We start from the raw sequence: 12601 nt of genomic DNA, 5'->3' as shown, positions 1-12601 counted from the left end.
CTTATAATGGTATATGATCTTGTATCACCCTGAAGGGGTTTATTTTGTGATAACAACTGCCTGACTGTACTTTATCCCGCTTAGTACATGGTTACTAACAAAATAAATAAATACATGGACATAAAACATTGATTTGTGTTGAAATTATTCAGCCTATTACAAGACTACTTGCCAAGTAAACAAATGAATGGACATGAAACATTGATTTACGCTGAAATGTAATTAGTCAAGAAGAAATCGCTGAACAGCTGAAATCTGATGACCATTCCTCAATATCCAGCCTGTTACAAGACTACTATAAATAAATGCACATGACAAATTGATTTGAGTTGAAATTATTTTATTAGCTTACTTGTAGAGATTGCAAAGTGAGTTGAGAAGCAGGAGAGACGGCTTGCAGAACCCGGATGTGCGGTTGTTACAGAGCAATATCTGACCGCTGGATGGCGCCATTGACCAATAGGAATACAGTATTCCAGAGAGCTACGTAATAAACTTGATTAATATCTGCTGATAAAATTGGATGTTCATTGTGAGGTCATATACTATACTCTTTAATATATAACTATGAATAGGTTAAGTATTATAATGAATTATACTAGTTAAAATTATTGAGAAGATATATCTTTTTCAAAGGCGTTTTATGAGGCATTATGAATGCAGTATAATGCATTTAAAATGTCTTTACAATGCATTATGAATATAAGCTTCTTAGAAAGAGTTAACCAACTGACTGCTCTGTTCAAATTCAACATGCACTGGTTGATCCACCAATATGCTAAGTTGTTGTTTTCTGAGAAAGTTCTATTCTGTAGGTAGGTTCAATGTTCATAAATCCAGCTGAAGAGAACCAACCATATGAGTTTATTTGAAGACATGGATTATGAATTATGATATGTTGCATAAAAAAAAGGATGCTGTAGACATATTAACCACAAAAAAAAAAACATGAAATAATTCATTTTGATCTCTGCTTATATAAAAGAGCACATATTTAACTGAACAAGATAAGCATATAAAAATGTAATTCATTATGACAGGTATTATTTACAAATTATAAAACTCATTAAAATCCTTGCACAGCAATTGATTTTTGCCACTGGTGCCACAATGCAGGTCCAGTAATGAATGTTGAGCTATCAACATATATAATTTTCATACTATATCTCATAATAATTATATGGATATTTTTACAAGATCAATAAATGTATGAAATGTCATCTTTTCACTATATCATTTCCCATTTTAACATTTCATTGTGGATTGTCTGTTTCTGGCATAAAAGCAGAAACTTCAAAAATATCACCAGCATTGTCTTATTCTACAAAATACAGTACGTTTTCATATTTAGCCATTTCTCCCCTTCAAACCTGTATCAAAGCTAATATGAAATGCCTTTCATATAAACCTTCTTAGGCAGGCTTGACATGACTGAGATTACAAAAACTCGAGATTAGATTTTCTCTGCTTGTAATAGAGGTCCTTGGTGTTTAGGATGCTCCATTAAACATCCCTTTGGACATGACTGCACATGCCAATGTCTTTGTCAATTACATTGTTTACATTCTGATAAATTGTTACTGCATGATGACATCAGGCTCAATGTTGAAAAGCAGGTCATCGTTGCCACGGCGCACCTCCAGCAGCAGTTTGGTGTCTTTGTTGAGTGCTTCCTTCAGGTCACTGGTGCTCATCAATGGCTCTCCATTCAGTTTAACGATGATATCACCATCTTTAATGCCCCCTCTGAAATCCATGTGAACAAATAAGATTATCAATTGCATTCTTGAATTTGCAGGTACGCAGTGTCATGCTGGAATTAATTCAAGGAATATTCTAGGTTCAATACATGTTGAAGGGTATGTTCACCCAAAATTAAAATTATCTTACATTTACTCACCCTCATGCCATTCCAGATGTGTATGACTTTCTTTCTTCTGCAGAACACAAGTGAAGATTTTTAGAAGAATATCTCAGCTCTGTTGGTCCTCACAATGCAAGTAAAGGGTGACCAAATCTCATAAGGTCCAAAAATGACACAAAGGGAGGCATGAAAGTAATCCACTCCAGTGGTTAAATCCATATCTTCTGAAGCAATATGATAGGTGTAGGTGAGAAACAGATATTTATATCCTATTTATGTCCTTTTTTACTACTCTTCATCTTTGACCAGCCCCAACTAGTAGATGGCTGAATGTAAAAGTGAAATTGTATATCTACATTTAAAAAGACTTAAATATCGTTTCTCACACACACCTATCATATCACTTTCAGAAGACATGGATTTAACCACTGGAGTCATATGGATTACTTTAATACTGTATTTATTGGCCTTCAAAGTTCCGGTCATATTCACTTGCCTTGTAAGGACCTACAGAGCTGAAATATTCTTCTAAAACTCTTTGTGTTTTGTTGCACAAACAGAAAGACATACATGTCTGGAATGGCATGAGGGTGAGTAAAGATGAGATCATTTTCATTTTTGGGTGAATGATCCCTTTAAGCTCAGTCGACAGCATTTATGACATAAAGTTGGTTGCAACAAAAATAAATTCTGACTCGTCCCTCCTTTTCTTTTAAAAAATAAATAAAAACGGGATACAGTGAGGCACTTTCAGTAAATGAGGCTAATCTGTAAATGTAAAAAATACTCAGTTTTCAAAATTCTAACCACAAGATGTAAATAATAAGCATGTTAACATGATTTTAGTGTGATAATCACTAACTAAATTTTCTTTGCCATTATAATGTAACAGTACATTTCTGTAAAACAACAATTTAAACAAATTTACAGCTCAAATAATACACAAGTTTTGACAGAAGAATTATTGTGATTGCATCTTTAAACCCTCCAAAAATGGACCCCATTGACTTCCATTGTAAGTGCCTCATTATAACAAAATTATTTTTTGTGGTAACCAACATAATGCAACAAATACTGTCAATTGAGCTACCCTTGTACTGAACCTGAAATATTCCTTTGATGTCTTCTAAACAAATTTATTAAAGGAATGTTCTTTAATACAAGTTCATCTCTGTACTCTTGATTACCACTTAAAAATGTCGACTCGTCTCTCAGGTTGTAAAAACACACAATATTTGCATGTATTAATGCAAAAAAGGAAGTTTATGGGGCAAGGTATTCCAGAGGTTACTTGAGCTGTAAAAGTTTCCTTTCATTAGACGGGACTATTGTTCTAAGCTGAAGAAGTTCTAGTTATGCGTTACTGACAAAATGCTGTTCCACTTTGGATGAGAGGCTTAAACGCAGCAAAATCAAAGCGTTTTCAAATGAAACATGTTAGTGTGAATGTGGTCACATTCATATCATACCAATCCAGAAGATCTAGAGCAAAATGCTCAACTTTGTCCAACGTTATCATCCCATAATGGACTACAAAGTCTTTTATAATTGTAGAAAATTACCACTATTTCATTCAGACCTAATGTGCAACTTATTATTCTATAAACCTCTCTGTAATTTAGATTTTTAGTTTTTTTCAGTCGTGATCTACAATATCATGTAATCTTCAACTGGGTACAGACTGAGATAAACTACGTGGCTGGGAGTTCTGAAGTCCCACATCCACAAGTGAAAGACCACAGAGCATCTGGTTTGGCTGGTGCTTACTTCTGAGCAGGGGAGTGAGGAACCACCTCATGAACATAGATCCCACTGCTTACATCAGGGAAGTCTGGATTCTGCTGCCTCAGCTCCTCCACGAGACTAAAGGAGACAGACAAAAATACCTCACATTCGCACACAATAACTAAACAGCACATGGTCGAAGTCAGGAATTTCTAGGGATTTTTTAGGTTAAGTTTAGGTGGTTTTCATGTAGTGTGTGAGACACTCACACTTCTGTGATGGTGAGCATCCGAATTCCAATGAAACGCTTTTTCACTGATTTTGCCTCTGAAACATGTAAAACGTCTGTTACCATGTTCAATTCAGCAAGAATGACCAGTTAAAGTGAAACAGATGTATAATACCAGCCAGACGACACTGTGACCTCCACTACAAATTTTTTTGTACCTTTGTTTTGCTTTCCCAGGGAGTCATTTAAGAAACGGATTATTCTGTCTGAAGGAATGGCGAAGGAGATTCCTGCAGCTACTTTCAGTGTATTGATTCCAATCACCTCTCCATCCTGGTAATAATAATAATTATTATTATTGTTATTATTTAAAAAAACAAATACAATATTAACACATTTCATCATTATGTCTGCTGTACACTCAAAACCCATTTTTAAGATTTCAATTTCAAAAAAGTTCCATCAAATGGAGAGTAACATTAAATTAATAAATTAAATGAATACGTTTTTTTTTATGAAAAATGAATAAATGTATGAAAAACTTATTAATTTAATTTTGTGTAAGATAATGCAATTCAATTTGATGGAATTTTGTTATGAAACTGAAATGTGTAAATCTTAAAAACAGGTTAAAATATTTTTGAGTGAATAAGGGAGTTGAAATGACATTCTGAAAAAATACCAAATTGACAAGTGGTCCACCCGAGTTTCCGTACTGAAAAAAACAAAAACAAATGTTAATTATTGGTGCTTAAACATTTTAAAATATCTTAACCATAAGGGTTTACATTTGTGCCAGTTGTGTAAATTTCAACTGCCACTGCAATCATAAATCCTGATCAGCAAAAAAAGCAGCAGAGAAAATTGTTCAAATAAGATGCTTTTTATTTCAAAACCAAGTCTAAAATTGAAAGTATTTGAAATCTGAAGTTACTTGAAGTATTTTTTTTTCTATTTAAAAGTGTTTTTATAATATATTTTATAAAATAATTATTTAAATAGTATACTTTTTTAAATACTTAAAAAATAAATAATAATTCAATACTTTTGGCACAAATCGAATATCATACATCCACAATATGAACCTGTGGCTTAGACAAGGTCCACCCATAAATTCTGCTGAATTCTGAAAGTGTGATAGAACTGTTTGAATGTGCCACCTTTCAGATGCTAAGGAAAGTTGATGATAAAATGTGGGCAAACATTTGGTCCATCCATTTTTATTGAGGCCCACCCAAAAGTAATTTCCTGGTTATGCCCTTGAAATGAACAAATGACTTATAAGCACTACTTCAAACATGCAGAGTCATTTAAAAACATCCAGAGGTTTTAGATTAATATTAACATAGTAACAACCAATAAGACTCATAACATCTGTTGTTGTGGTTTTTGGTGTCTTACGTTAATGATGGCATCAGTCTGAATGTAGTCCATGTCAGAGTCACGGAGTCCAAGTTCTTTCCCATCTCTCTGAGCTGTGCTGACAATTCCTGTTGTCACTGTATTCTGCAGGGCAAAAGGACTGCCAATAGCCACCACAAACTCACCAGGGCGCAGGTCTGCTGAGTGACCCAGTAATAAAACTGGCAGCTTTTTCTGCAAAAGAGGTAGTCAGAGGTAGTTGTTTGAACAAGCACAGCAAAACTAATCATGTTTGATTACTAATTTTTAATTAGACCCTTGTAAAGGTTTACCATTTGGTTTTGGACTTTGTATTTCGGATGAGATGTTAAACTGAGGTCCTGACACTCTGTGGTCATTAAAAATCCTAGGACACTTCTCATAAAGAGTAGGGGTGTCCTGGCCAAATTCCCCCCATTGGCCCTTATCTATCATGGCCTCCTAATAATCTCCATCCCTGAATTGGCTACATCACTCTACTCTCTCCTCTCCACCAATAGCTGGTGTGTGGTGGGCATTCTGGCGCACTACGGCTGCCATTGCATCATCCAGGTAGATGCTGCACACTGGTGGTGGTTGAGGAGATTCCCCCTATAATATTTAAAGCGCTTTGAGTGCCTAGAAAAGCACTAAATAAATGTAAGGAATTATTATTATTTCAAGGATTAGTCCTCAAGTGAAATAGAGTTTTGTCTCACCTGTGGGTTGATTTTGATAGTAGCGATGTCAGACTTCTTGTCGATGTCTTTTATCGTGGCCTCATACACATCCCCATCCCGTATCTGTACTTTGAGTCTCTGACGACCCGAAACAGCTGTGGTGCTGGAAACCACATGGGCATTGGTCACGATCAGCCCGGTCTCTGACGTTAAGAAACCAGATCCACTTGACAGTGGAACTGTCCGGCCAAAGAGGGGGTGGCTAGAGGGAAAAAGTGAAAATGTAAAGACATTATGTTTTGCAATAAAATAACATTCATACATTTTTAAATGTGGCTTATGTGTCCAAATACATTTTAGGGCCATTGTCCATGCCACACACTCTATATGACATCATTCACAAATTAACAGCCTCAGCATGTTCACATACAGACAGCAGCAGCTCTCACACAGCTGTGTTTGCAAAGCACCTCCACCTCACAGAATTAAAACATTGCCAAGAGGGCTGCCTCACTATGAAAGTGTTTGCAAATCTGGTTTTGGGCTTACTTTAGGAACAGCTCAATGTGCACCACAGCAGGGGCGATCTTCTCCACCACGTCAGCAATGAAGTTGAATTTGTTCCTCTGGCTGTTAGGGTGTGTGGGACCTATACTAGCAGAAATAATTACTCATGTTATTAATGACACTCAGCATTTTAAAGGTGTACTCAGTATTTATTTATTTTTGGTCATTAAAAAAGTTTTACTCCCAAAAGAATTTAATTGTAATTGTAAAACATGTGTATAAAGAGATGAAGGCTCCAGTCATATCAGTGATCTTATAAAAATGGTGTAAAAGCTGTTTTATTCTACATGGAGAGGGTCCCCTCATGGGGGCTGTCATGTTAGGATCACATGACCAGCGAAATACTAATTGTTTAATCTCCTTATTCACCATGTTATTAGATACATTAACTCATGGGTTCACGTGAATTTCTACAATGACATCTGTAATTGAAAACTACTGTGTTTGAATGATGCTGCATCCAGGCCCCTAGGTGTTAGTGTAAGTCCATGATCACATATAAAAAAAATAAAAAAGACTGAGTGCACCTTTAAATCCTACAATCTCTCTTTCTTTCTTTTTTCTTTCTTTTTTTAACTACTGGCCACTTTAAATTTTAATACTCCTAAATAGACACCCTGAATAGCCCAAAGGGGAATCATTACCAGACATGCAGATCCAGATGGCATGGAATGATGATAGCTGTAGAAAAGTTGTTTTTAAACACAGGAAATGTTCCTCTATAATCAGTAGGTGGTTTTTAATCCTTGTGCATGTGCACATTTCAAGTGTGTCGATTTTACAGTAAGTGTGTATGTATGTATGTGAAAGAGAGAGAAAGAGAGAGAGAGAGAGAGAGAGAGAGAGAGAGAGAGAGAGAGAGAGAGAGAGAGAGAGAGAGAGAGAGTAGTGCTATATGTTTTTTTTTTTTACTGCAAATATTTGGGTGGTTTTTCTCTTAAGCTGACTGCTGTTTCCTGTGACCATGTTGGCACACAAATACATGCACTCCCTTCATTCTTTTGTGTGCACAGCCTGATTGTCCTACTAACCTAGAATTTGTAGATTAAAAAGTATTTAATACCATCTGAAATTTGGTTTAATTCCTCTGAGCATAGTGTACACTTCATGTGGTTCCAAAACAATATTTCTCCTGACATTCTTTCTCATGTAGTCTCATGTACAAAAGGATCCCATTAAATAAATTAATAAATCCATCTTTCCGGGGGCCCGGGTAGCTCAGCTGACTACCACCCCTGGAGTCACAAGTTCAAATCCAGGGTGTGCTGAGTGACTCCAGCCAGGTCTACTAAGCAACCAAATTGGCCCGGTTGCTAGGGAGAGTATAGTCACAATGGATAACCTCCTCGTGATCGCTATAATATGGTTCTCGCTCTCAGTGGGGTGCGTGGTGATTTGTGCGTGGATGCCACAGAGAATACATTTACATTTACATTTATGCATTTGGAAGACACTTTTATCCAAAGCGACTTACAGTGCACTTATTACAGGGACAATCCCCCCGGAGCAACCTTAAGTGTCTTGCTCAAGGACACAATGGTGGAGGCTGTGGGAAATACACACTGAGAATAGTGTGAAGCGTGAAGCGCTATGTCGCCACGGTAACGTGCTGATCAAGCCACATGATAAAATGCACGGATTGACGGTCTCAAACACAGAGGCAACTGAGATTCATCCTGCGCCACCCGGATTGAGGTGAGTCTCTATGCCACCACATGGACTAGAGCGCATTGGGAATTGGGCACTGCAGTTTAAATTTTTCAATTCAATGGTAGTGTATAGTGCCTCACTTTAAAGCATAAAAGGGCTCAAAATATCATAAAATGAGTCCATGTGATCCGTCCTATTCCAAGTCTTCTGAAGGCATCCAAAAGTCATTCTGGTACGTGTGTAGCAAGTGAAGTTGATGTCCATAAGTTTAATTTAAGTCAATAAGTCCATAAGTCAATTTATTCTACCTTTGTTAGAGAATATATAAATTGCACATCTAACATCATTATTTAAAGGTGAAGTTTGTAATATCTGCACAACAAGTGGCACCAATCAGAATTGCAAAAATTATAACTGTTTTCAAACAGGTTTCCTGAACACTCTTCCTTCTACTTTGGTACCCTTCGGTAGTTAAGCCTCAAACTCACCTCACTGTTTGAGCCAAACACAGCTCCACAGAGTTACATTGAATCAAGTACAGAATGAATGGCTTACTTATAGATGTCTCTGCACATTAAGATGGTATAGGAGCAAGTAGCCTATTTTACATTGGAACAATTACACACTTCTCTTTTAACTAAAGCTACATACTATCACTATACTGTATATTCCAAAGCATTGTGTGTGCAGCATCCATTGAAGCTCCATTATAGCAAGTACTTTGGAAGCTGTGAGAGACCAAAGGAAGCATGCGATAAATCACACTCAACTGTTAATCATTAATCAAATGCAGAAGCCCATATAAAAGCACATTCCATCACGGCTGCATCACGGAGCTCTGACATATCAGATTTCATGACTGCCAAATAAGTCGATTTCCACTTGCAATGTGCACAAAATCATTTCGTCAATAACAGATTATGCTGAGAAATGCCACTCAACCCAAAGTCAGCCAGGCATAAACCAAAACTTAATGTCGAAATATGTTCTCAATAGATTCCTAATTAATTTTTTTTCCAAGTCTGGAATAGAGAGCAAACCAGACATCAGTGGAGCAGCTGATCACACAATCTGGTTGAAGCTTTTAGGCAGCATCTGTTTCTAAAGTGCTGGTTTATTGAGACAATTATTGCAACATTTAGGGTTTTATTTTGAGGTTAGTGGCCTAAATTGTATAAAATGAATCATTATAATATACTGTATGTGACTTTTAATGCTATAATGACTCGCTTGACATAGGCTTGTCTGTGGGTTCTTTTGCTTTAAGGTTTGCCATCTGCCCCACTATCTTGTAATTCACTAAATATATACACCAGTGTGGCCAGTGGCATTGCAGGGGCCAACAGTAACTTATGTGTGGATGTTTAATACCAGCTTGGCTCCTTTAAACCTGCTTTTGTTGATTTTTTTTTATGTGTGGTAAAACTATCAAGCCAGAGTTTCAGGAAACGTCCTTGCCCATCACTTTTGTAGTGACCTAAAATCTGACCAGATATTTTCTTACACATTGGTTTTAGGTCACCTCTCACAGATAACATGTCCACAGAGAAGTGGTGGATCCACTTCCAAAAGGTTCCTCCTCCCTCATCCCGTCAACACACCATAGATAAACATTTTACTGCAGATTTGGATCCAGTTCTATATTTCCTTGTTTTGATAAAGGGGCGTTGGTAATGAGGTCTTGTCCAAGATCGGAGCAAAAGGGCAAGCGCCATTGAGAACCACACAGGAAATCGTGCTTGGTCTACGGAGCACAAAGCAGCTCTGTTTCCTAAATTGAATCTCTGTGGATGAGAAATCCAGGTCACAGTTCAGCTGTTCGAAGTGCCCATTGTGAACCATCCAATTATTAGATAATTATGTTATGGTGGCTGGAGGAAATCAATGGTGTTATATTCTAAATGCAGAGGTAAAAGGGAAATAAACAGTGGACTTATTCATGGTGGTGTTGCTACTGGGAATTAATTGCCTGCAATTCAGTGAAGTTCCTAAAGTGCATATGTTTGTGCATAGGAACAGTATGTGGTCAGTATTTCCTACATGATTTAAAGGATACATGTCATTCTGTGAGCTAATCGGCAGATTTTACTCTAATATTAAATGTCCCAACTTTCCCTCGCAAGCAAAATTTTACCAGGAAACCAGTTATCATAGTACAATTTTGCATCAATCCATTTTTAATTCAAATCAAATGTCCCAAGTTACCTTTCCTCACAAAAAAGTACCATGGTAACCATGTTTCCACCAATATACCATAGTTACTAGTTACAGTTATTGTAACTACAAAAACAATTTTAATCACTACTATATTATCAAAAAGACAGAAATTACAGAAGCATTCTGAGAGCTTTTGAAATTGATTAAAGGAGATTCCATTATGATTTTATAGTTGGCTAAAAACAATGACAAATAAGTAGGTACTAGTAAATTGTTTGTATAGGTCAATTTGTAATGATTTAAATGTCTCCGTTTGAAATTTTCCAGCATTTCCTTGCAAAAATGTACTATGGTAACCATAGTTTCCACTAAAATAGGCCTACCAAAGTTACTAGCTACAGGTAATGTTATTACAATAAAACTTTAAGCCACAACTGTTATCAAAAAAGACTAAAATAATATAAAATGATAAAATTTTGTGAAAGCTTCTTACATTTTTAAAGGAGATTCCATATTATTGTATTATGATTTTTATAGTGGGCTACTAACAATAATTGCCATGGTTACAATGAAATTTTTTGTAAGGTTTAACCAATTTTTTGTGATTCAAATTTGAATCTAATTCCCAGGGGCGGGGTCATGATTCAGAGGCCCCAAGCAACTGTCAAACTAGGAGCACTCTTTCGCCATCCGACCGGTTCTAAGAGATTAATGAAGATTGGAAATAATAACAATTAAAAAAATCTAGTAAAAGATAATGAAGGCATGTTTTTTACCAAAAAGAATTTTGGTGAATGAACAAGGTGTGCAAAAACTACAACTTCACTCACTTGTATTTTGGAACCCAGTTTAATATTATTTATTATTGTCTAGTCAAGTTTGTATTATAATATAGTGTATTAGCATTGTTATTTTGAGTATTTGTTTCATACAGTATATACATACAGTATATTTCTGTCATAGACCTATTTACTTCACGTTCAATTGGAGCTTTTATTTTGGCGGAACAATGAAAGTGCACTGCAGTGTTAGTGGGTATTTGACAGTTTACCATGTTCCCTTATTTCAAAATCTGCTGAATGGTGTCACCCACTCTAGGTGTGGAATACAGTGCCACATTTTTAGATTTGTATAATAACTTTAAGTGGCTTCAAAAGAATGGGTGAACCTGTAGCACACACCTGCCTAAAACACATCACCACTATGTGTTGACCCACTAAAAGCACATAAATATTTTGATAAATATGCATTTAAATATAATTCTACCAGATCTAACCCTTAAAATGATGTTGGTGTAACCTATGTAGCCTTGATTCAGTGATGCTGAATTATATTTTTATTTTAACCACACAAAGCACATTTTAGGCTAAAATGATTCAGTGTATCTTCCACTTGATATTTGATAAACAACTCACTTACCTTGACTGCTTTCACAGCGTCCTTTATGCAGGTTAGTGACTCCTGGGAGACCCTGCTGCAGAGCTTTCCTGCTCACTGCTTTTAGCTGGCAAATGTTATCATACGTGTTTCCATCACTACCACACACTTTACTAATGTATCTGCACTGACACACTCCCTTAGACAGTCTCTTTCCAGAAGGATGCTTGCACTCTAGACCGTCTCCGCAGGGCAGATCGTCCTTACGGCCGCAGGGCTCCCCCTCTCCCGGCGCGCACACCAGACAGCAGTTACAGCGGTCAGGAACATACCCGCTCGGACAGCTCGGGCTCGGACACGTACTCACAACACAGCGCTCCGGACACTTGGCTTTAGTATCCGCGACGACAGACTTGATGTAAAGTGAAACTACTGAAACAAACAAAATGACCTGCATTTCTGTTTTAAATAAAGTAGGTAGATTAAAAACAAATTAATTCTCAGAGCTCTGGATAGTCAGTGTCCTTTGGTGATCACTATTACGCATTAGATTCCAATGCAAAAGTGACTCAGATGAGACGTGCGGTTTCCTCTGAAGCTACAGTGAAAAATATACTGAATAGAAGTTTTTCTTGTCTAACCAATCTATCTCTTGATACGCGCAGATGCCCTTGATTTCACATATAACTTATTAAAACAATGTGTGTCGAGCCTCTCTGTGTCTGGGGTTGTTATGTCTGCATCTACTGGCCATCTGACTGAACATCATCAAGTTAACTCTTCTCTCTCCATGCAGAGGAGGCGGGGGAATTCCTCTATACAAACAACTAAAGGTGTTTGTCTCAACTTTCTCTTGCAGATTTATATTGTGTTAGTCTCTTGATTGTCACACTTTACTGATCTAATCTGATTGAGGTATTTTTAAAAAATACAATAAACTGAATGGATGCCAACCATAGTAATAAAAATACA

The 12601-nt window shown here is 36.7% G+C and overlaps 1 protein-coding gene across 1 annotated transcript; it reads right to left on the bottom strand.

The window, feature by feature from the left end:
* Positions 1-330: 330 nt before the first annotated feature.
* On the bottom strand, positions 331-12367 carry LOC127644343 (serine protease HTRA3-like). The gene is made up of 9 exons (XM_052127484.1): positions 11672-12367; positions 6428-6527; positions 5918-6140; positions 5220-5414; positions 4501-4533; positions 4037-4151; positions 3859-3916; positions 3632-3727; positions 331-1746 (listed from the first exon to the last, which is right to left on the bottom strand). The coding sequence occupies exons 1-9, from the start codon at positions 12084-12086 to the stop codon at positions 1578-1580; spliced, it is 1404 nt and encodes a 467-aa protein (XP_051983444.1). The 5' UTR covers positions 12087-12367; the 3' UTR covers positions 331-1577.
* Between the last annotated feature and the right edge of the window lie 234 nt (positions 12368-12601).

Source organism: Xyrauchen texanus, chromosome 1 (assembly GCF_025860055.1).
Source record: "Xyrauchen texanus isolate HMW12.3.18 chromosome 1, RBS_HiC_50CHRs, whole genome shotgun sequence".
NCBI classification, from domain to species: Eukaryota; Metazoa; Chordata; class Actinopteri; order Cypriniformes; family Catostomidae; genus Xyrauchen; species Xyrauchen texanus.
This window is presented reverse-complemented; position numbering and strand designations above follow the sequence as displayed.